The sequence below is a fragment of the Schistocerca americana genome, chromosome 7 (genome assembly GCF_021461395.2).
Source record: "Schistocerca americana isolate TAMUIC-IGC-003095 chromosome 7, iqSchAmer2.1, whole genome shotgun sequence".
In the NCBI taxonomy this organism is placed as follows: domain Eukaryota; kingdom Metazoa; phylum Arthropoda; class Insecta; order Orthoptera; family Acrididae; genus Schistocerca; species Schistocerca americana.
In genome coordinates, this window is record NC_060125.1 from 621232691 (window position 1) to 621254356 (window position 21666).

The 21666-nt window shown below is 42.3% G+C and overlaps 2 protein-coding genes across 2 annotated transcripts in view; one reads left to right on the top strand and one right to left on the bottom strand.

The window, feature by feature from the left end:
* Positions 1–21666, bottom strand: part of LOC124622011 (neurobeachin) — a 1442121-nt gene that overhangs the window by 357076 nt on the left and 1063379 nt on the right. The window lies entirely within an intron of this gene.
* Positions 5811–8728, top strand: LOC124622012 (protein mab-21). The gene has a single exon (XM_047147564.1). It carries the CDS (start codon positions 5887–5889, stop codon positions 6982–6984), a length of 1098 nt encoding a protein of 365 aa, XP_047003520.1. The 5' UTR covers positions 5811–5886; the 3' UTR covers positions 6985–8728.

Consider the following 21666-nt stretch of genomic DNA (forward strand, 5'->3'; position numbering starts at 1 on the left):
CCTGTGTAAAGCTGACGTGGCAGTGTCAAAACGCGATTCGGTAATTTATAATTACAGTAGTGCTACCTAACACGTCCAAGACCTTTCTCTTTTCTTTTTTCAAACACGGAAAGAGAGAGAGGCGCAGTCCTCAAGATATTTGAACGTTACGATAACAGTTTGAAAAAGAACATCGTTCATTATCGCAGCACCACATAGGCTAGGTCATTACAGAGGGGCTGTATTAAATAACAAAGGGAAAGGTGAGAACAAAGAAACGGGCACGAGCTCATTGAGAGGAACATTTCAGTATTTGCCTGAAGTATTTCTCATTCTAGCAGGTGTATGCCCACGGTCCACAGATCAATTCCATCTGCGACCAGAAAGAAAAATCTACCGCACAGTACCAGGATCTTTGAAAACGACGAATTTTTTTTTTTTTCGCGCGTTCTGCTGATGAAAAGACCACTGTTATTGCCTACATTATTTGCTGCGTAGACGACGCAATGAGCATCATGTTTTCGGCAACTAAAATATTACTATCGCACTCCTCTCGGACGCGAGCAGAAACTTTTGCTCGTGCAGTAGATATTAAAAGTGGCGGCCGTTAAATACCGCGCATGTGGATCATAGGAAACTTTCTTGAAGGTTGGTACTTTAATAAAGAACAGAATGTGGACTAGGTATAGTTCACAAAATAGGAACTAAAACTGCAGAAATAGAGTAAAACAGGTACCAATAGCAGTAAAAGCTTCCTAGAGACACACTATCTCCTCGGAGGTTGAGAACCGGGGCTGCAGTGAAGTTGTAAGGCATACAGTTTAAACAGCAACCAGCCACAACAATGGCATAAAAAAGTTTACTTAAATCAAGCTTTTTCCACTTTCGGATTTATTACAGATCCACATTCAGATTGGCCCTACAGATTTTCTTGTGTTCCTGCTGGGTGCACTAGTTACACGCTTGATGGACGAAGATAGACAAAAAAATTTCGTTCACAATTCGGTACTCGTACGAGAGATTATTCCTACTTGATCTTCACAGGAAAGTTGTTAAAGTTAATAAAACTCAAGAATTTGGTAAAAACTTACTTGGTGTATATTTCTGTGCGACGAATTCGCCCTATATTTGCGCCATACATTTTGAAGTTAGCATATTTCCGCACGCGCACTATTTGAATGCTCTGTAATTCTCTGGAAACTGATTTACCACACAACATTTTACGTTCTATGTGTATGTCGGCATAAAACCCTGTATCTTAGGATTTTTGCGACCCTAACATAATTGAAACTATTGCTTTTATAACTCTTGTGTATCTGAGTCACGTTGTGTAAATGCTTAGCGCGTGTGCTACGATAAACGATAGAATGGTGTGTGGTAAGGCAACTTGCAGAGAATTGAACAGCATTCACACAGGACAAGTAGAAAAATGTGTCAAGTTTTAAATATATGACACAAATGCAGGACGGACATATACACTACGTAAGTTTTCGCCATTTTTATGTTTTATTGCCTTTTAAATCGTTTCATAACTGTTTCAAATTAGGAAAAATTTATCGTAAGTTCACTGAATTTTGAAGGAAAAAACTTTTTTGTTTATCCTAGTGCACGTGACCAGTAGAAAAGCAAGGAAATATGTAAGAGCCATCTAAAGATGGATTTGTAATAAATCTGCAACCAGTAATGGTCTGATTTATTCGAAACAATTTTTTAAACCATAGTTGTGGATAGTTTTCGTATGAATTATGAAGCTTATAATTCATAGAGACAATTAGCTGTACATACTCAATGCCAAGGTAAATTTTGTTTCAATGTGATAAGAATAAGGATACTAGAAACGGTTTTATTTTACAGCTAGTCACCCATGTAGAGAAGAAGAAAACTGATATGAGAAGCACTGGTTTAGTTCTTATTGGGTCATACGCAGCAGAAAAACTGTTGATGTGAAATTAGTTAATTAGCCAGCCACGTGAGTGATCTGAGTTCTCCCCCTGAACATCACCTTGCTACTGCTGCGAGTTCACTCACCCATCGCTGTATCACTCTACTTCCATGGTCCGCCTAGCATCTCTTCGTCTCGCTACAGGTCCCGTGGACCCCAATTTCACTTCTTTGTGGTCATAACTACGGAAACCACTCTAGTCCTTTGCGTAATCGGTTCATATGACATCCTGTCTCCCCAGTTCTCTATGTGCATGCCTACACTGATCTCTGGACGACTCTTACATTTTGAATAGTCTCACTACTGAAAGCCAAGGCTGCTACTGCATAGATAGAAACTGCAAGATTTCTATTCCAGACACGCGGGGAAACTTGTGAATTAGTAATTTGTGAGTGGTCAACATGTAGGCATTTACAGTCTGTACAACTGCTGTTCATTGGTATGAGAGAGGGGAAAAAGTGTAACTAATTTAGGAACTGAATCCTTTTATTCAAAATACGAACTTACGATCATGTGATGTCACCAACGCGCCACCTCAAACGCGAGAAAAAAAATGCAGACCCAAAAGCAGGCACTCCGGTGTAGCTTTCCGTAGCCGAATATCGTGCGATACAAGTTAGGTCAGACATACTCCTCACAGTGGGCTGCAGAGCCATAGACATTTCGAACGAAGGGGACATTTTTCAACCTAGGTTATATTCATTAAGACTTCTCTAAGTTACACACCTAGTTTCGGCTCAAAAATCCATTTCGAGTACATATAAGAAAAGTGCGTGTTCACACGACATGCACAAAGTACCTCTCAAACCATCACAAACGGTGACACATTATCTGATTTCCCTGCCATTTCCATGCGTGTGGCATGGCTTGTTCGGTGCAAGTGATCGAGAATGGCTTTTCAGGTCAAGAGTAGCTCTGCGTCTAAAAAGAGCTCTTAATAAATACAGCCTATTTTAGAAGGAAAATGTCACATTGATTCAACGGTACGTCATATTGAGTGACTCCAGCAATTCGTTATCTCGTGCCTTGTTTTCGCAATGTGAGTTTATAGTGACTATGGAGTAGACGACGAATCGGTCCACGATAGCAAATGCTGTTCGGCACTGTCAAATCTCAATACTCCGGGGTCAAATATGTAGAATAATAAAAGCTGCTCTCTAACGTCACGTGAAAAAGTAGCGCCTTGCCGCGCCTCTCGTAATTATTACATTCGTAACTAAGTAACCAACGTGATAAACTCACATAGACATAATAGTATTCGCGTGTCTCATTGTACGCTTTTGATTTCTTCTTCTTCTGGCGATAGCCAGCATTCTGTTTCACGACAGTAACAGCGATTAAGTGTCCGAGTGGCAGCGGACTACAATCACACGTGCTGCCACCGTGCTCGTGAGACTGGAATAAGTTGATCTTCTTCACTGCTCACGCAGCACGCGAATGTATTGTAAATGAAGCCTACTCAGTCGCCACAAGCTCTCAAACTGCACGCAGTATGAGAGGGGCTGCTGACCTGAGCCGTTTCACACAAACTCGTAGAGACTCCTTAAAATGGGGTTATCAGAAATGGGACGCTCGTAACATTCAAGGCTTTCAGATAAATCAGGGCATATTACGTTGCGCATCAGCAAACGGAATGTGCCCGTCGGTATCTTTTCTTCTCTGGAACAAAATATTACTGCTGTTCGTTCAGAAACTCAATGATATCGGGGCCTATCAGCCAAGGAAACTAGTCGTATAAAATACTGTCAAAAAAAAGTAACGTTTAAAAAACATACGGCTGTAGTATATCAAACAGCCTCTCCACTATTTTCGCCAAGGACAAAAGATAAACGCCATGTCTTGAGGACGCTAATGGAGTAGCTTGTAGTGTAGCTCAATTAATACAATACGATAAGGAACAAAAAATACATTGTCGTGAAATATTAGCAGATAAGGCGCAACACTTCCAGCACGAGAAATGATAAACTGGGTTCGCTTTGCCGGTTCTTAACATGACTCTTGACAATATACTAAAATTATTCGTCGAAAGTCGAATGTGAAAAATACCAATACCGATTTGAGAACGAAATAGTGGAAGACTGTGGAAACATGCAGAGGCGAAAACAGATTCTTACGGCACGTACGTGTCATGAATACCTTTTTAAATACAATCTACAAAACAGTGTGATTTAACAAAAGAAACTACTTTCTCAAATAGAAGAAGACGTGGCTTAAAATCCAGACTTCTCAATTTTAAAGAAGTTGCTCTTTAAAGAAATTAACCCAGAAGATTAAAACTTTCGAAGATATATTTATGAGACTGATGTCAATGCACGGAACACTACAACACTGAGATATGTTGGCTAATATATAACAACCGCTCAAACGTAGACGGAAAATAAAATTCTTCAATAATACCGATTTGAAATTCTCTCTCGTATCCATGTATCTCTTCAGTTTCGCGGTCGCACAACAGTGGGTACAAAGATACATTTAAAACTTTTCAGTAACCAACTTACTCTTCTAAATGCGAAAATTTTTTGTGGTCGCCATCCTACACAGGGAAAATGATCATGGCAATAAAATAAGAGAAATCAGAATTCGTTCGGAAAGAAACTGGAACGGTGACGAAATACTCTGAGGGTGGTTCAAATAACCTTCTGCCACGCACGTACGAGTGAATGTCAGAGTCGTCATGTAAATGTAGATGTAAAATAAATTTAACTTTCGATCTGCAGATCTCCACCCAGCTCACAAAGAAATGAATGACCGAAATCACATAGCAAATTATTGACATGAGAAAACAATGCTGATAACGTTAACTCCTCATTAGAGCGAAAGCACATCTGGTGGACAAACATCCCGCCCCATTACAGCTGTAGCACGAAACGAATCTCGGAAGCTATTCTTCGTCAGATTTCAATCGACCGCACGATTCTACGAGTAACGTGCCTTCGACGAGCTGCTGCAGTCGAAAGGCATAGTATAAATTACGAGGGTTACTGTAAATTGACGCTAGTAGCAATTTTCGTTTATCATGACAATTTATGGCTGAAGAGTACAATAGACAACCCGATCTGAAACGAGAAAAATATATGACTTCAGCTCGGCTATTTTGGGAAAGTTTGCTATCTTCAGAGTACAGAATGAAATTGAGATGTACACCTTGTGGTCTAGTATTGTACTACGACTTCCCCACGTTATTTACAATGAGCTTGCTGAGATCACTCCAGTACGTCGACCGTTAAGTCTGCCTTACTTGAATCCGTGGCTACTGGACAGAAATGTATACGGCTAACCCCGCCAGTCGTATTTCTGTGGCGCGTACATTTACCGAAGATCCTATCAATGAAATATTTCTGATTTCCATTCGTCGCAGTAGGAACTGTGATTAAAAATTCAGTTAGTCGAGGATACGGGAAAGAGCCAGGAATATGCAGAAGTAACAGCGGCACTGTAGCTGCGCGAGGCAGCTTACACAAACACCGGTAGGAAAGCGTTACTCGGTGAAGCTCGAGGTCTAGGACACTTCCACGGCAAGTTGGGGGAGGGATTTTTAGTTAAGTCGCAAAGATGTCGCCGCTTACTGCCGCTCATTAGCGAAAACTGCGCGCCGGATAGGTAAAGCCGAGTGCAATCAATAATGCAAATGAAGGGCAATGTTGCTCGGAGCGGGTCTTACCTATTCATCACGCTGTGCGACAGCCAAAGAGAAACTGTTTCGTTTTTGCTGGGCGGGGAATACGCGGGGCGGGCCCGAGTCCGGTGGGCGGCGCCAGCGCCTGCGCAGTCGCACCTCGGCCGGGCCGTCATTGGTGCGGGGCGGACCGGGGGGCGGATCCGAGGCGTGGCCGCGGTAGTGGGGGGGGAAGCGGCAGCTGCGAGGACGGCAGCCGCCGCAGTGGCGACCCGGACGCGGGACGAACAGGACGCGGGTATGTGCTCACCGCGGCGGCGATAAAAAGCGGCGAGCGCTCGACGGCGAGATGCTGGTGCCGCCGGACATGATGGCGGCGCAGTCCAAGCTGCTGTACCAGATCAACAAGTACTACGGCGAGCGGGTGCACGCGCGCAAGGCGCAGGTGGCCAAGACGGTGCGCGAGGTGTGCAAGGTGGTGCAGGACGTGCTGAAGGAGGTCGAGGTGCAGGAGCCGCGGTTCATCTCGTCGCTGACCGAGTGCAACGGCCGCTACGAGGGGCTCGACGTCGTCTCGCCCACCGAGTTCGAGGTGGTGCTCTACCTCAACCAGATGGGTGTGTTCAACTTCGTGGACGACGGCTCTCTGCCCGGCTGCGCCGTGCTCAAGCTGAGCGACGGCCGCAAGCGCTCCATGTCGCTGTGGGTCGAGTTCATCACGGCGTCGGGCTACCTGTCGGCGCGCAAGATCCGCTCGCGCTTCCAGACGCTGGTGGCGCAGGCGTGCGACAAGTGCGCCTACCGCGACTCGGTCAAGATGATCGCCGACACGACCGAGGTGAAGCTGCGCATCCGCGAGCGCTACGTGGTGCAGATCACGCCCGCCTTCAAGTGCTCGGGCGTGTGGCCGCGCTCGGCCGCGCACTGGCCCATCCCGCACATCCCCTGGCCGCACCCCAGCCTCGTCAACGACGTCAAGACCGAGGGCTTCGACCTGCTGTCCAAGGAGAGCGTGGCGCTGCAGGGCAAGCAGTCGGCCATGGAGGGCGACGCCTGGGTGCTGAGCTTCACCGAGGCCGAGAACCGGCTGATGCTGGGCGGCTGCCGGCGGCGCTGCCTCAGCATCCTCAAGACGCTGCGCGACCGCCACCTCGACCTGCCGGGCAACCCGGTCACCTCGTACCACGTCAAGACGCTGCTGCTGTACGAGTGCGAGAAGCACCCGCGCGAGCTGGAGTGGGACGAGGCGTGCCTGGGCGACCGCATCAACGGCATCCTGCTGCAGCTCATCTCGTGCCTGCAGTGCCGCCGCTGCCCGCACTACTTCCTGCCCAACCTGGACCTCTTCAAGGGCAAGTCGCCGTCCGCGCTCGAGAACGCCGCCAAGCAGGTGTGGCGGCTCACGCGGGAGCTGCTCACCAACACGCGCTCCCTCGAGAAGCTGTAACCGCACTCTGTGGGCCCGCCCGCGCTTCTCTTCTCTCTTCTCACCTCCACCTCTTCGTTCAATAATCGTTAATAAAACTTCTGCGTTAGACATGCGCGCGTGTCACTTCAGAAGCTGTAGTGTCGTCCGAACTTGTGCTCCGTCTCTAATGACCTCGTAGTTGACGGGACGTTAAACACTAATCTTCCCGTATTATTTACACCGAGCGACTACCACCCTCAAAGGTTACATACGCGCTCCTCTCCATAATACAACACATCACAAAACAGCTGTGCAAAGTAAATCTGTACCAAATGATTCGGTATTTGTCAAATTATTAGACAATCCTAAGACCGAATCTCCACACTGAACCTCTGTTGCGCTATGAGCCACACCTCTTCATTGCACGGTAAATAATACTTACTAGTGCAGCATTTTGCGTCGAACACGTGCATGTATTTCAGTTCGGAACGAAACAGCCAATTCCCACATGTCAGCCAAAGATTTTGTCTCCGCTTTATCGAAGGACTGTTGTCTCCAAAGGGAACCCCTTCTTGAGCATAACAGCACATATAGCAAAGCCATTGGGTTCAGTGACTCGGAGAGCGCTTCTTTACTACTTCTATTGCTTCAAAAGCACATGTCGACTGAAAGCTTCGGATACCGCTGAAAATGGCCCTCAGAACAAGCCTTCACACCGACCCTTCGTTGCTATACGAGCCAATGTGTTTTTTCATCACGTACAGAACCTCATCATAAAACCTTAAATACTTTAAATACTCGTAATATAGAATTTCACATTACACGTAGTGAGAATCAGGATCTTACGGCTTGCGAATCTGACACTGATCGCGCTTCAGCCTCGTAATAAAAGATTTTGCTTCGTCATTGTTCCGCAGCAAGGTATAACCACAACTTCATTCCCGGAGATATGTCAAATTAACTTCCCTCCGGCTTCTGTACCAATTTTTCGCTTCTATCGCTGAGTAGCTACGCAAACAATTTTAATCCAAAAAATCACTTTCGGTAGTAATTAACAAATACACTGATATATTACGCATACCGGTGAAAACAATCCCACTTTAAGACTACGAAGTGTGTGTTTTTTAGAGAATTTTTTTACTGTAATTAAATAGGAAAACTGGCTAGTGAGATTAGTTCGTCGTCTGTATGGACTGTTTGTGTGCAGTTTGGAGAGCGACAATACGGACAAAGCGTCTCCATCGTTACTGAAAAAAAAAAACAATCTTTTTGTGTATGTGAAACAAATGAGTGCATTTTTAATATGCAAAACTAAAAACATTCTGCGATGTATAAAGCGAAATTATATTTAAGCCTGTGTAAAGTGTTGTTTTTTTCGTATAATACGAATGCATAAAAGAGCCATAAAATTGTGTTTTTTGGAGTGAGTGTTGAGTACGCGACTGGCTGAGATGAAAGGTAACGTACAAACTAAAAGCTATCAACTTATGTCAATTTATGTAAGCAGTGTAACTGTCGAATAGTGTCTCTCGCTCAGGCCGCTGTAGGCCTAAAACTATACAGCTCTCTAACGCGGCGAGGAGTGACGGTGAAATTTTAAAATTAGGCCTACCTGTGAGGACTTTCATTTACTCATTTCTGTCTGACTATTTTGCATTTCGTCTGTAACATCTGTGTCTATAGTCGTCTGTTGTTTGTTGTCACAGCTGATGTTTGTTACAATAAAACCTTTGTCGGCCAGCCTGTACTGTATCTGGCGCAATAAACGATTTTTGTCTCTCGACTTGGGTGCGTGTTGGTTGTGTCCTGAACCCCCTGTTGTCCCTGCTGCACGGGCATATTTACAGCGGAGGCAGAAAATTGAGACGCCCGCCGCGGCGGTTTATAAATACCCGCGGCCGGCTGCGGCTGCGGCAGCGGCAGCCATACAAATTAAACACACATGTTTTACAAAAAGCCCGCTGACAGGCCGAGACGCCTGCAAGTCCACAGCTCGGGCCAGTGCATCTACTAGAGTTATCAACTACCTCGACAATCAGGCTACACACTGCCTCTTGCCACACCACGTAATACACTTACACCGAAAAAAAGTCTGTGCGCACAAAACTTCTCTCCGGCTTGGGAGGAGCGTGTGTACTCTACACTGAATTTAAAAATAACAGATATTTCAACCTCAGACGGCAATCCATACTGTAATAGCTTTACTACAGACATGTAGGCTACTAGTGTACTGACAAAATTTACGAACTTAACGAAACATAGTTCTGATACTATTAGAAATTTCAGTTTCATAAACTGTGGCCAACGGAATAAAATTCCTATAACAATCCTGTCAAGGCACACTTAAGCAACAAAGCGAGATGGGTATTTTTTTTAACAAACGTCACTGCCCTTTTTAATGACTAAACGACAACTAAGAGGCATCTGCTTGGGTGTAGCATAAAACAAAACATGTGAAATAACATTTGTGTAGGAACATATTTTCGACATTCAAGCTGCTATAAACAGAAAAACTAGAACTCTGTGAATCCAAAATGTTTATTAACAACTATACCACGAAAGTGTATGTATTTGTTCAAATGACAATAATTGGCTCAAATGGTTCTGAGCACTATGGGACTTAACTTCTGAGGTCACCAGTCCCCTAGAACTTAGAAATACTTAAACCTAACTAACTTAAGGACATCATACACATCCATGCCCGAGGCAGGATTCCAACCTGCGACCGTAGCAGCAGTGCGGTTCTGAACTGAAGCGCCTAGAACCGCTCGGTCACAGCTGCCGGCATGTATTTGTTAAAATATACTTGACTGCTTAACTGCTGGAACGGAATTTGTTTATCCAACGGAAAACGTTCCTATATCTTGCGTTTACAGTAATAAGTGGTTCTTCACGGATCATTAAAAAACTCCTAAGTGGTGTCACACCTGAAGAAGTGTACTTTTGTGATAAGAGTTACTCCACCTCTGGAAGAATCGACTTCCGCCTCGCTTTTACTGAGACAATGTGTCTGCAACTATAACAACAAAACTGAAAACAAATGTCACACAATTATCCACAGACGTAATATTTTTCATGAGTATCAATAACAGGCATAAGTAAAGAGTGGTGTACCACCAACAACAGATCCAGCACACTCGTTCCATAAGCAGTTCTATGGTATACACAAACACAGAAGTTTTGAAAATTACGAACAACAACTTCTGCGACTGTTTCATATTTAGTAAGGAAACGTAAGTAGCAACCCTACAAAGCCTAAAACGTAATTATTGCTCCATCGTTAGTAACGAGGAACGAGGCAAAATAGAATCCGATGCATTAAATAATTGCATCGAGTTTGATTAGCAACTAGAATTTCCGTAACACATTTTTCATTCGGGCAGATGGCGTTTTCTACACAAATATTTCGCAAACATTAGTCCATTCGTCATTCCAGCACCGAACTAGTGATTATAGCTTTGGCAACGACGTGAAATATCTGCAGAACATCGCTCTCACTTAGTGCATGAAAACGTAATTTCTCAGCTGACGAGTAAAGAAATAAGTACTTAGACTTACACTGATTGATGAACCTTTATCAGAAATATTGCTACAAATGATGCATATACCTTCCCATACACACCCTGGTCGTCTACAGGCCACCTTTCTCTTTTTGTTTAATTTTTTATGATCATAATCTTCCCATTTTTATAATACTCCACACCACACAATATGTATATGACTTTCCACTATTTTATAGGCTTTAACTAAAAATTTTGTTGACACTTTACGCCATACAGTGCCATGTAACTTAATTTTACTATTGTATCTGCTGTTTTATGCGAAGTCTTAGGAAAGTTCCTCGAATATTCTACATAAATCCGTGGTCCCGGATTTTCTAAAGCTGTTTAATCATGTTTTCCTCTAAACTCGGCGATTTATAGCTTCATAGCACAAATCAGAAGCTGTATCTTCCATCCTCGGATGGACAGACACCGTCACCTTTATGAACTACACAACGGCAGTATTTCGGTTGCTGCAGTTCGTCTGCGGTGCTCAACACAGTGCTCATCAGTGCCCTCACAATTACCACATGAGATGAATAGGTTTAAAATATCTAAAATGCAGACATGCTGAAAGCTACGCAAGATTACATTCGCCCTGTCGCGCTCTTACTCACATTAGTAGGCCTACAAACAGTCACACTTAATGATACACAAGTGAAAACCGATACAAGACTGACTATTAACACATTGTCGAATTTCTGAGTGATGTCTGTAAATATTCTGCTTACAAGGAATCTGTACGTACGCAAACTACTTAACAATCGCAATGATAATAAATTCCGTCTTAGCACCAAAGCAGCTACTACGCTCCTGACGGGCGGATTCATTTACTTTTCAGCAACATGTCACACGCACGCACAGTGCACCCCTTAAGCTTGTACTGAAGACTCTGATCAATAATAAAATCAAATAGCATCAAAGTCCACGGACTAATAGGCCTAATAGCAAACAGGAAAACTTCTGTTTACTTTTACTTCGTCGTCAATACAATTCATGTACGAAAAATTCCTGGAGATTAATAATGAATTTTTGGGATCAATACGGAGAAATCAACATCATAAAATTTTGTTGCACATGTTCATGAAACATTTTGTAGAGTTATTCCGCTTTTGCGTACGTAACAACTCCATACTGTCCTTACGAAACTTTCGAACATCAACGATCAATCCACTCCCCAATACATCTACTACCGAGTTTTGACAGTCAAGCGAGTAAAAAATTGGAGTTTTAATTTACAAGGGAAGATTACAGGATCGTATAGTGTTGACGTACGTAGAAGCTACTTCCTAGCGCTCTAGAAAAGAAATAAAGATTTACATTTTTATTTACACGCCCGTACAGATTCATGCTGCTAATGCGGTTTATTTGAAGTGCACAGTCAGTAACCATTGCCATAGCTCGATTTTGGTAAGTCGCCAAATAATAATTCCAATACTTATGGACATATTTCCAATACTTGCACGATTCTGAATATATGTTTTACATGTAACTCCGATGTACAAAACATAAAATTACCCAGTAGCATTTAAATAATTAAAAGCCTCTAATTTACCGATAGTATGGTCCACTTGAGCTGATCGTTCATCCGCACCGAATATCTCGTCGTTCTGAAACGGTATAATAGATTGCATTGCAGTAATACGGCTGACGTCTAGTGGGCGAAAATATGCGGAAGTCAAACTTACCCGCTTAAACATGGGTTTGTGGCAAGTAAATCGAAAGAAAAATCACTCCCGAAGTTTTAAAACAAATTAAACATAAGAGAAGGGGCGCTAATTAATTACCTTCTCTCGCAGATAGCTGAGTTAAAATAGCTTTCATACACGAACTGTTATCTGTTTACAGAAAATTTCAGCGAAGTGTTTGCTAATAGCGACAGAGTCAGCACGGAAATATACTCAGTAATTTGCTGTCCTATACTCATCTACTATGAAATTTTAACATGTTAAACCACGCCCGAATTCTCCACAGACCGTCTGCAAGACTTTGCCTTGCTACATTTGAGCTCTTCCTGGAACAGACTAAAGGAATCAAGTGTGGTATTCACTAATCTAGTCTCTGCGTTTATGGAATTGCCTCTAGCTTGGCCAATACCACAATATAATCCTTTACGTAAACGAAATTCGTCTGCTGACAGCTAAAGTGAATAATCTAAATACGTTATTTTACAGGTTTCGATGTATCAGTCAGGTGAGGTAGTATAAAACAGTTATCATGTATAGTCGTTTAATGTTATTTATGCAAAAGATGTCAACAACGATAAAGTAAAATATTTTAAAAATTTTGTTCACTTCACTCGAATACGTCTCAATGTCTGAAGCTGCAAGAGTAGAATGCACGACTACATAGTTTTAACTGTCGAATGTTTCAGCCATCGTCAATTATTAATTGCTTTTCCATCTTAAGCTTACTGCAATTATTATAAGATTAAGACGAAGAAACCAAGATATTATAAAAGCTGCTGCGGATGATGCCCATGCAAACGAACATGTTTTTGCCATGTTCTTCTTCGATCAACTGCTACCTAACGTCCCTAGTCATACAAATAACGTATTATCCATGCCACTGATATGCTATTCCTCGCGAAGATCCGATTTATTTGCACTTAAATAAGAGTACAATAATACCAGAACTCTCCTAAGCGTAGCTTCCTTAATAAGAGAAGATTAAGGGATGTAACGTATTGTATTAGGAACCTACCTACTTCCTTAGGAGTCGAAACAACACACTGCCACAGTTTAACCCAGGTGGTGTAAGAGTATGAAAAAGCGAAATATTAACACAAAATACTAACGCATCACGTCACCTGACACTGTCAAATTGCTTATTGTCAGTCCTGTCAGTAAACAGCTACTGACGCAGCATATTGCATTCACTTGTTACCTGAGGAAAAATAATACGGTAATTTTTTCAATAAAGGAGAGGAAGACTGGCTTTTAATGTCCTGTCGACGAAGAGATGGTCAGAGAGGACTGGAGAAAAAAATCGGTCGTGTCCCAGAGTTTGCCTCAAGCGATCTAGGGAAATGAGGGCTGTCGCAAACGTCGTCGCTGGATGCAGTACCGCACCGGCGGCAGGCACGCCGGCCGCCCAGGTGGCGGATTCTGACACAATCGCGGGCGGGCCTTCATCCGTCAGCGTCAGCGCCCGGCACCGGGCGGCCGACCGCAAAAACCTCCCCTACTGTTGCTGCTGACTCACACGCCCGCTTTATCATTGCGGAATCCCGAGAACAAACGTCGCTGAATGTCCCGTAAAAAAAAAAAAGAAAAACATTTTGAATTCGTCCGTCTGAGAGTTGTCGGAAGCACACAACAATAATTCTCTCTTCTTTTACAGCCTCGGTTAAAATATTATTTTGCTCGAATAAAGTTGTTATCACTATTCTCTGTAACGGACTAATAATATCTCATTTTTTCCTATTTCTGGAGCTGTACTCCTTTACTTGAAGAAGAGCGCCGGCCGGTGTGGCCGAGCGGTTCTAGGCGCTACAGTCCGGAACCGTGCGACTACTACGGTCGCAGGTTCGAATCCTGCCTCGGGCATGGGTGTATGTGATGTCCTTAGGTTAGTTAGGTTTAAGTAGTTCTAAGTTCTAGGGGACTGATGACCTCAGATGTTAAGTCCCATAGTGCTCAGAGCCATTTGAACCATTTGAAGAAGAGCGAGTTAATATCCATTGTGGGTTCTTCCGGGCGGCTGTTGATTTTATTTAAAAGGCGCACACAGCCAGTTCATTGACGCCCGCGCGCTAATAAATAAAACGACACGAAGTATGGAAGGCAAAATGGTACAAGAAACTAAGTTGCGGACAACAGTTACCAGTCTAAAGGCTGGTTTCCCGTAGCGCTACGTTCTAGTCTGTCCTGTACAGGTCCTCTTCATAAAGACTGCAACCTACGCACATTTCAACCAGCCCACTGTGGTTAAGCCTTGTTCTCTCTCTACATTTATACCACTCGCGCTTTCTTTCAAATTAACTACTCCCTCACGTCTCAGGATGTGTACACAAACCTATCTGCCCTTTTTTGTTCAAGTTGTGACGATACCTCTTTTTTCCCAATTTTATGCAGTATCCCTTCATTAATTCCCAAATATACCCATCTAATCACCAGCATTCGCCTGTGGCACATTTCATAAGCATCTATTCCCACCTTGGCCCAATCGTTTTCTTGTCCACGTTTCACTTGTGCCGCTTCGGACAAATACTTTCACAGCAAATACTTGCTAACAAACTTATATTTTTCATGTTACCATATTTTTCAGAAAAGATTTCCTTGCTGTTGTCAGTATGCATTTCATATTCTCTTTTTTTTAGATAGTGTGCATTTTATATTCTCTTTATTTTCGATGTCTTCTCGTATTTTGCTGCATCACGCAGCATATGTATTCCAAAGCTTTTAGGATCTCGTTTTCTAATCCCCCCGCGTCACCTAACTTAATTCTGATACAATGCTGCAACACATATAAAGACCTTAAAATTACACCTACGTACGTAATAGAGACTGACAACTCAATGACAGTTGTTAACCAAATATTCTCCCTAACACTTCGATACGAGTTCTAAGCTCAGCAAAACATCGTGGAACTCTTTAACACTTTCCGATGTGTCTCCCAAGTACAGGGCTAGTTCACACCCAATTTCGAAGCTTCCTTTGAACATCGGATACTGTCTGAACTTCTGTATTCTAGGAATATAAAAATTCAACCTCCCTCCGTCGCACAAAAATTTATTTCAATTTACTAGCATAGCACAAAAGCGAAAATTTTGTTAACACCTTTGACCTATGTACCAGAATACGTAACTAGCGCATTAATTTACTATAATTTACGACGCCGTTCTATATTTTGCGGAATATAAATATTCTACAGTCAGTATGAATCAAAGAACTGAAAAGTAGTAAACGAATGTTGTTATTGTCACCTGTAAACACTTAAGATGGGAATTTTGTAAATTAACAGCACATTCAGACTCTAATTAACACTTATTTCGTGAGACTGAATTTCTTTTTCGTCACTAAGCCGCATGATGTCTTACTAAGAATGATATATGTATGTATGTATGTACTAACTGCCGAAATGAAAAGACAGATACGGAAAAAACATAATTTCTCATTTGATCTTTTCTGTGAAGTAAAGCCGTATGGCACGAAATGGCAGGCTCGTGACTACACAGCGGAGAAAAATATGTCATCTCTGAAAGAATTGCAGATGATCAACTAGCAACTGGAGCGCTGTTTCTGGATGCAGCATGGACTACGTATGGAGTAGACTTACTGATTAACTATTACCTACCTGCGATCGAACCAACGTGACTATCGCCATAAGTTCATCAAAACATGCCCTTCACGAATGGCTTCCATTAATGCGTATTCAAAGCAACAAGACCAGGAACCGACTGAATTTCTGCGCTAGAGTTAGCGCTGGTTTCAGTAAGACCCTCTTATCCGCAGAGAAATTCTGACTGATACGCGTCCGATTGCAGGTACTCCCTCAAAGCACAGCATACACCACTTCGAATGGAAAATGCATGGAGCCCAAGAAGTAAAAATTGTCATACGTGATAACGTACGATGAAAACACGATTAATTTGAATAATAAATGAAAAGCACTAGTTTGCTTTTGTTCTACAGTGTTACTTTTATTGTGTTAACGGGTTTTCGGCTTACAAGGTCATAATGTTGTTCTTCCAAGAACCGACGGATGATTCAGTTAATACGATTAATTTGCTTTGACAGCAGACAGCCTTGGAAATGGGAAAACAACGAGAGAGTTTACAGTCTACAGACTGTCTTAATCCAAGAATATGGCTAGTACCCTTAAGGTTTCTAACAATGTGTGTTGCACATTCCAGTAATTTTTTCACTTATTATAATATTTCTTACACAAATCCCTCCAGTGACAAACAGATTAGTTTTAGATACCATAAACAACATGGCCTACACCAAATTATCCCTTCTGTTGGTAAGCGTTCTCCATAAGCATCGTTTTTCCTTCAGTCAGCCCAAAATATCAACAGTTTATCGTTTATAGGGAAAGTTTTATTACAATATCCTCTTATGCGATTATATTTAAAATCCTATTCATTTCTTCTACTCATGTGTCCTCACTTTTCAAGTCCCGCATTAATGCACTTCTGTGTTCCAACTGCATACTTTCTGAAATTTCTTTCTTACTTTTACACCAATATTATTTCCTTGCATAAACATTTTTTCGTTGATGCCACCCTACAATTTTCATTGCTCTTCTTCCTAAATACCACTACCCTTTACTTCCTTCTTATTATCTTCCACATTCTTAAAAAAAATAGCTTAGTGGATAATCTAAAAACACTGATAATCCAAAATACACATATTTTAGCGGAAACTGCTGTTCATCGCATTTTCAAAACATGCTAAATGTCACATTTGAAAACCCACTTCGTTACTTACTCGGTACTCGCCAGAAACTAACAACTTTTTTACAATATTACATTCAAAGCACACTGTATTTCGAATCACTGGCTTTCAGTGCAATTTCGGGAAATAGTCCCTTTTTTGTTTCAGTTTTTCATTCACTTTTTTCCTGACTAAGGCTCTTATTTTCGTAACATTAGACACATCGTTAGCTCCCCTACCAACACACTTAGTTCATTATATGCTTGTCACTTAGCGGCCCACATTCCGGTTCATAAGCATTCGTGTTTAACCACTTCCGATGATTTTGTCATCTACGTCTTCACAACCATAACTCTGCAATCTTCATGAACGTATTAGTTTTAACTAAAAAATAATAATACTACAGGTTTCGCTGTTTATTTATGTCTGTAAATTGCCGAAATATGCACGGATAATCCGGAAACAGGATAATCCACACTGGGGTAAACGGGGGTTTGCTGTACTTTTGTGTGCGAGTTCTTTAAGCTCAACCCGTGTTTCCAATAAACGTCCTCTAATGACCCGCTCGTCGAAAAGAATTTAATATTAACCAACTTTCGTTCCTTCCTTCACAAAACATTCTTCCCCTTTCATTTCAAATTTTTCTACGATATCCTTATCCTGAGACAGAAGAAAAAAGTGTCATGTGTATTTCCGAATTTTGGTCTCTCTTCTTTCCGCATCTTTGTCGCTCATGTGAATTTTAATTAAATCGCTTCATAACCTCTTCGACGTACAAGTTAGTGGTGATCAGCCTCACCCCATGATTACAATTAACCTACGAGCTTATTTTTATGGTGTTCCGCATATATAATTCTTACCTTCTTTTCGTAGAAAATACAGGCTTCATAATTCGTAGTCTGTGTCACTGCTCGTTAGCTGCAGTTTCCTTCGATAAAAAGAACACGTTATTCTCCTTTACTTTACGTTAGTTTTTACTAGGCTCAGACGTACCAAACATATATCCTCATTACACTTAATTCTTCCTGTCATTATTAAGCCTGAAGTCGATGTCGAGCTGTCCAGAAGCTCTATTATTTTTCTATCTAACAACTCGCCATATGCGAAAATCAGTCAGAAAAACTGGTCTACGCTTCAACAACGGACCGATACGAATTCAGCGTTTGTTAACCTCCAACTTTCTGTGAAAAAAAAGATAGTCCTTTTATATATTTGTGTTGTGCGGACAATTTGTAGTTGGAATGGAGTACGTGAAACGACAGTCTTATTGAACCGCAAGTAGCAATGTTCTGTGCTACCCAGCACGTTGGTGAATGAATCTGGTATCTTGAGGCAATACACTAAAGTTAAGGAACAAAAAAGAGCACAAGCGATGTATAAAATGAGTACGCCAGACGGATATGCATCGAAAGTAATACTCGTGCACCCTCTTAAGTTACGAGTGCGAATGTTTACTTTCTACCCTGGTACCCTCAACACAAAAAATACCTGATTAGCAAAAAGACACACTGTAACAGCGATGCCTTGTGCGGCGATGTACAACGGTGTTTAAGACCAGAGGCTCAGTGGTGACCGTGGGAAACAGTAGTTTCTGGCACGGACAGTCACAGTGAAAGAGGGGAGGAGCCGTATCAAGCAACAGTAAAAAAGGATGCCAAATTTAGATCTGTGTGGCTAAGAAATATTTTGTAGTAAACATTCGCTTCAAATCAATAACGCATGACGATGAGAAAAACCTAGTGTGCATAGTTTGTTTGGCGTGGCGGTGAAACTAAAGCCGACAGATGAAACTTTACAATTTCTTAACGTGTATTAAGTCATGCTGCCAGGAAAAACTCAGACTGCGTTTGAAGTGCACGAGAGCGTCAGAAAAAAACTAAAGATACGTCACATTCGAAATCGGCTTAGCTATAACACAGAGAATAATTATAACTTAGCTGCAGGTTACATCTGCCATAAGAGTGTGACAGAATAAGTGAACGTAAAAACAGTATCGTCAAGCTGAGAGATTATTATACAGATGTGTCATCAATTTCATATTAACAGACTTTTTTCTTTCTTCGCACTGATTTAAGAAACTGCTGCGTGCGCCACAGCTTTCATACGAGAACTGTCAGCCTGGGAGTGAAATTATTAGGTAGCATCCTATAACATAGGCTGCATACCCGCACCGTCTGGGTTAAAGCCCTTCTCGGTTTTCGGATTGCTGATACTGAGATATAGCTCACAGTCTCTCAGGAATATGTATATAGTTTCACGTACGTGAAAGATACGGATATTTGTCTGTCCCATACTTCTGTTAAGAGATAAGACATTTCAGTAGCATATACATGGTACCCCTTATCTCATCTGCTTGCAAGAGCTGAGAACTAAAAATGGTCTTTTAGATTTCCATAACATTTAATTTTCCCCTTTTCCTTTACGAGGTACCATCGATTAGACTCGCGTCATTTACTTTCTTCGCGTTCATTTTCCTCCCCTTTTCCCTTGTTTCACCAATACACTTAACAGAAACTTCCTGTCCCCTTTTTCCTGGCAATGTCTGACTTTTGTAAGAAATGGCCACTTCTTGTATATGTTGTTCCTGTACCGGTTTTCCGTTTCTTGCACCAAAGTAGTTTCCATTTACCTTCTCCTGAGTCGCTGGGTCCACAGGTATTCACGCTTTTATGACAACCACGCAGTCAGTTTTTTTGTGTGTATCATTTATTATTGTACATTTTCTGCTTTGTTGTCCAGCTTCATCCGCGGCTAATAGCGTTAAATATTCTTTTGCTTTGCAACGTGTGAATAAGAATTTTTCTGAAAAAATTCGGGATCGAGTTGACGATAGAACATCTGTAGAGCATTTTAGCAATTAGAACAGGTAAATTTACCGTCGCGCCCAGTATTCCCACACGCAGTCTCATCTCTTCTCTCTCTCATTACCATAAAGTTATGATTGTTATCTGAAATTCGAAGACACGAATTTTCCACAGCAGCAAATCCATTTCTTCTATATTCATTACAACATACGATAACTAGCCGTGATCCTTGTTGCAATGGAAATCTGGCAGGCGGTTCCGGATCACGTCAAGATTCAAATTCGTGCCGTGGCGGAATAAAGAGACGGCTTTCTAAACGGCATTGTAAATGGTGATAATTTGGGTGGCACAGGCGGAATGATGCCGCAACTGCGCATCATACTACACCCCAAAGAAACATGGCAGTCCCAAATGTATGTGGTCCAGTTTGGCTTCCGAAGTGGTGTTGGATCTCGTCAAGAACTCTTCTCCTTAAATGTACTAGTGCCGAAGTATGGATGTCGATGTGTACGCTTGTTTCATTGACTATAAAAAAAAAAAGCCTCTGGGTGAGCTAGAGAAAGATGCAGGTTCTGACGTTAACTGGTAGTGATCAAAACGATTTTCGCATCATCAGCTCGTTGTATTGGAATCAGGCAGTAAATATAAAAACCGACCGAAGAACATCAAAAGTGACTACCCTGCTCGTTTAACAATAACTCCCAAGCATTTTTCAATGAGTTGTTGGCGGAAAAAACTAACGAGATCATTATAAAAAGAAATTTTATTAACTATATTACGTATGCAGATGACAATGTTGTTATAGTAAAAGATATGCCTGCGCTGCAACACTTGATAGTTTAGTCCAGGGCAGTGAAAAATTTGGTCTGTTTGTCAACACTTCCAAGACCAAAGTTCTAGTCGTCTCGAAGAGAAGAATGCAAACAACCTTGTCAATAAAAGGATCCTCCTTGAAGTGCTTGGACACTGTGATGGTTGAGAAATGTCACCGCAAGACAGAGATCACATCTAGAACAGCCCAGGAGATAATTTATTAGTACGAAAAAAGAACTTCTTATACGATCGGATCTTAGGGTGCAACTAAAGATGCGAATGATTCGTTTCTGCGTGTTATTCCATTTTTCTCTGCGGATGCGAAATCTGGACCCCTGAAAAATACCTAGAGAGAAGAATTGATGCTTTGAAATGTATCTGTATCGCTGTCTCTTATGCACACCTTTCAAACTAAGAAGCCCTTCATCGGATGAAAAAGCGAAAAGAACTATTGTTCACTATAAACGAATGGAGAACTCAATGTGTAGGGCACATTATAAGAGGCGAAAGGTGCTGTTTATTACAAATCTGCACATTATTTATTTAATCGTATGGCTAGGGCCCCTCGTCGGGCAGACAGTTCGCCGGGTGCCGGTCTTTCAATCTGACGCCACTTCGGCGACCTGCAGTCGATGAGGATGATACGATGATGATGATGATGATGACAGCACAACACCCAGTCCCTGCGCAGAGAAAATTCCCCGACCCAGCCGGGAATCGAACCCGGGCCCAGAGGATACACAATTCGTCACGCTGGGCATTCAGCACCCGGGGGCGGACAACAAAAAATGGTTCAAATGGCTCTGAGCACTATGGGACTTAACTGCTGTGGTCATCAGTCCCCTAGAACTTAGAACTACTTAAACCTAACTAACCTAAGGACATCACACACATCCATGCCCGAGGCAGGATTCGAACCTGCGACCGTAGCGGTTGCGCGGTTCCAGACTGTAGCGCTTAGAACCGCTCGGCCACTCAGGCCGGCTGGCGGACAACAAATCTGCACTGAAGGGGTAATAAAAGGGGAATGGTCCGTTGGAAGACGAAGGAACTCGTGGCTGAAGGACATTTGTAAATGGTCCAATTGCACATGCGGAGATGCCTTCCACGCTGCACTAACACGTCACGTGAACCCCCAACCTCTTTCAGGAGAAGGCTCCTTAAGACGAATTTTTTTTTTTA

Coding starts and splice junctions, on each gene's coding strand:
- LOC124622012 (XM_047147564.1), top strand. CDS start 5,887: ATGCTGGTGCCGCCGGACATGATGGCGGCGCAGTCCAAGCTGCTGTAC.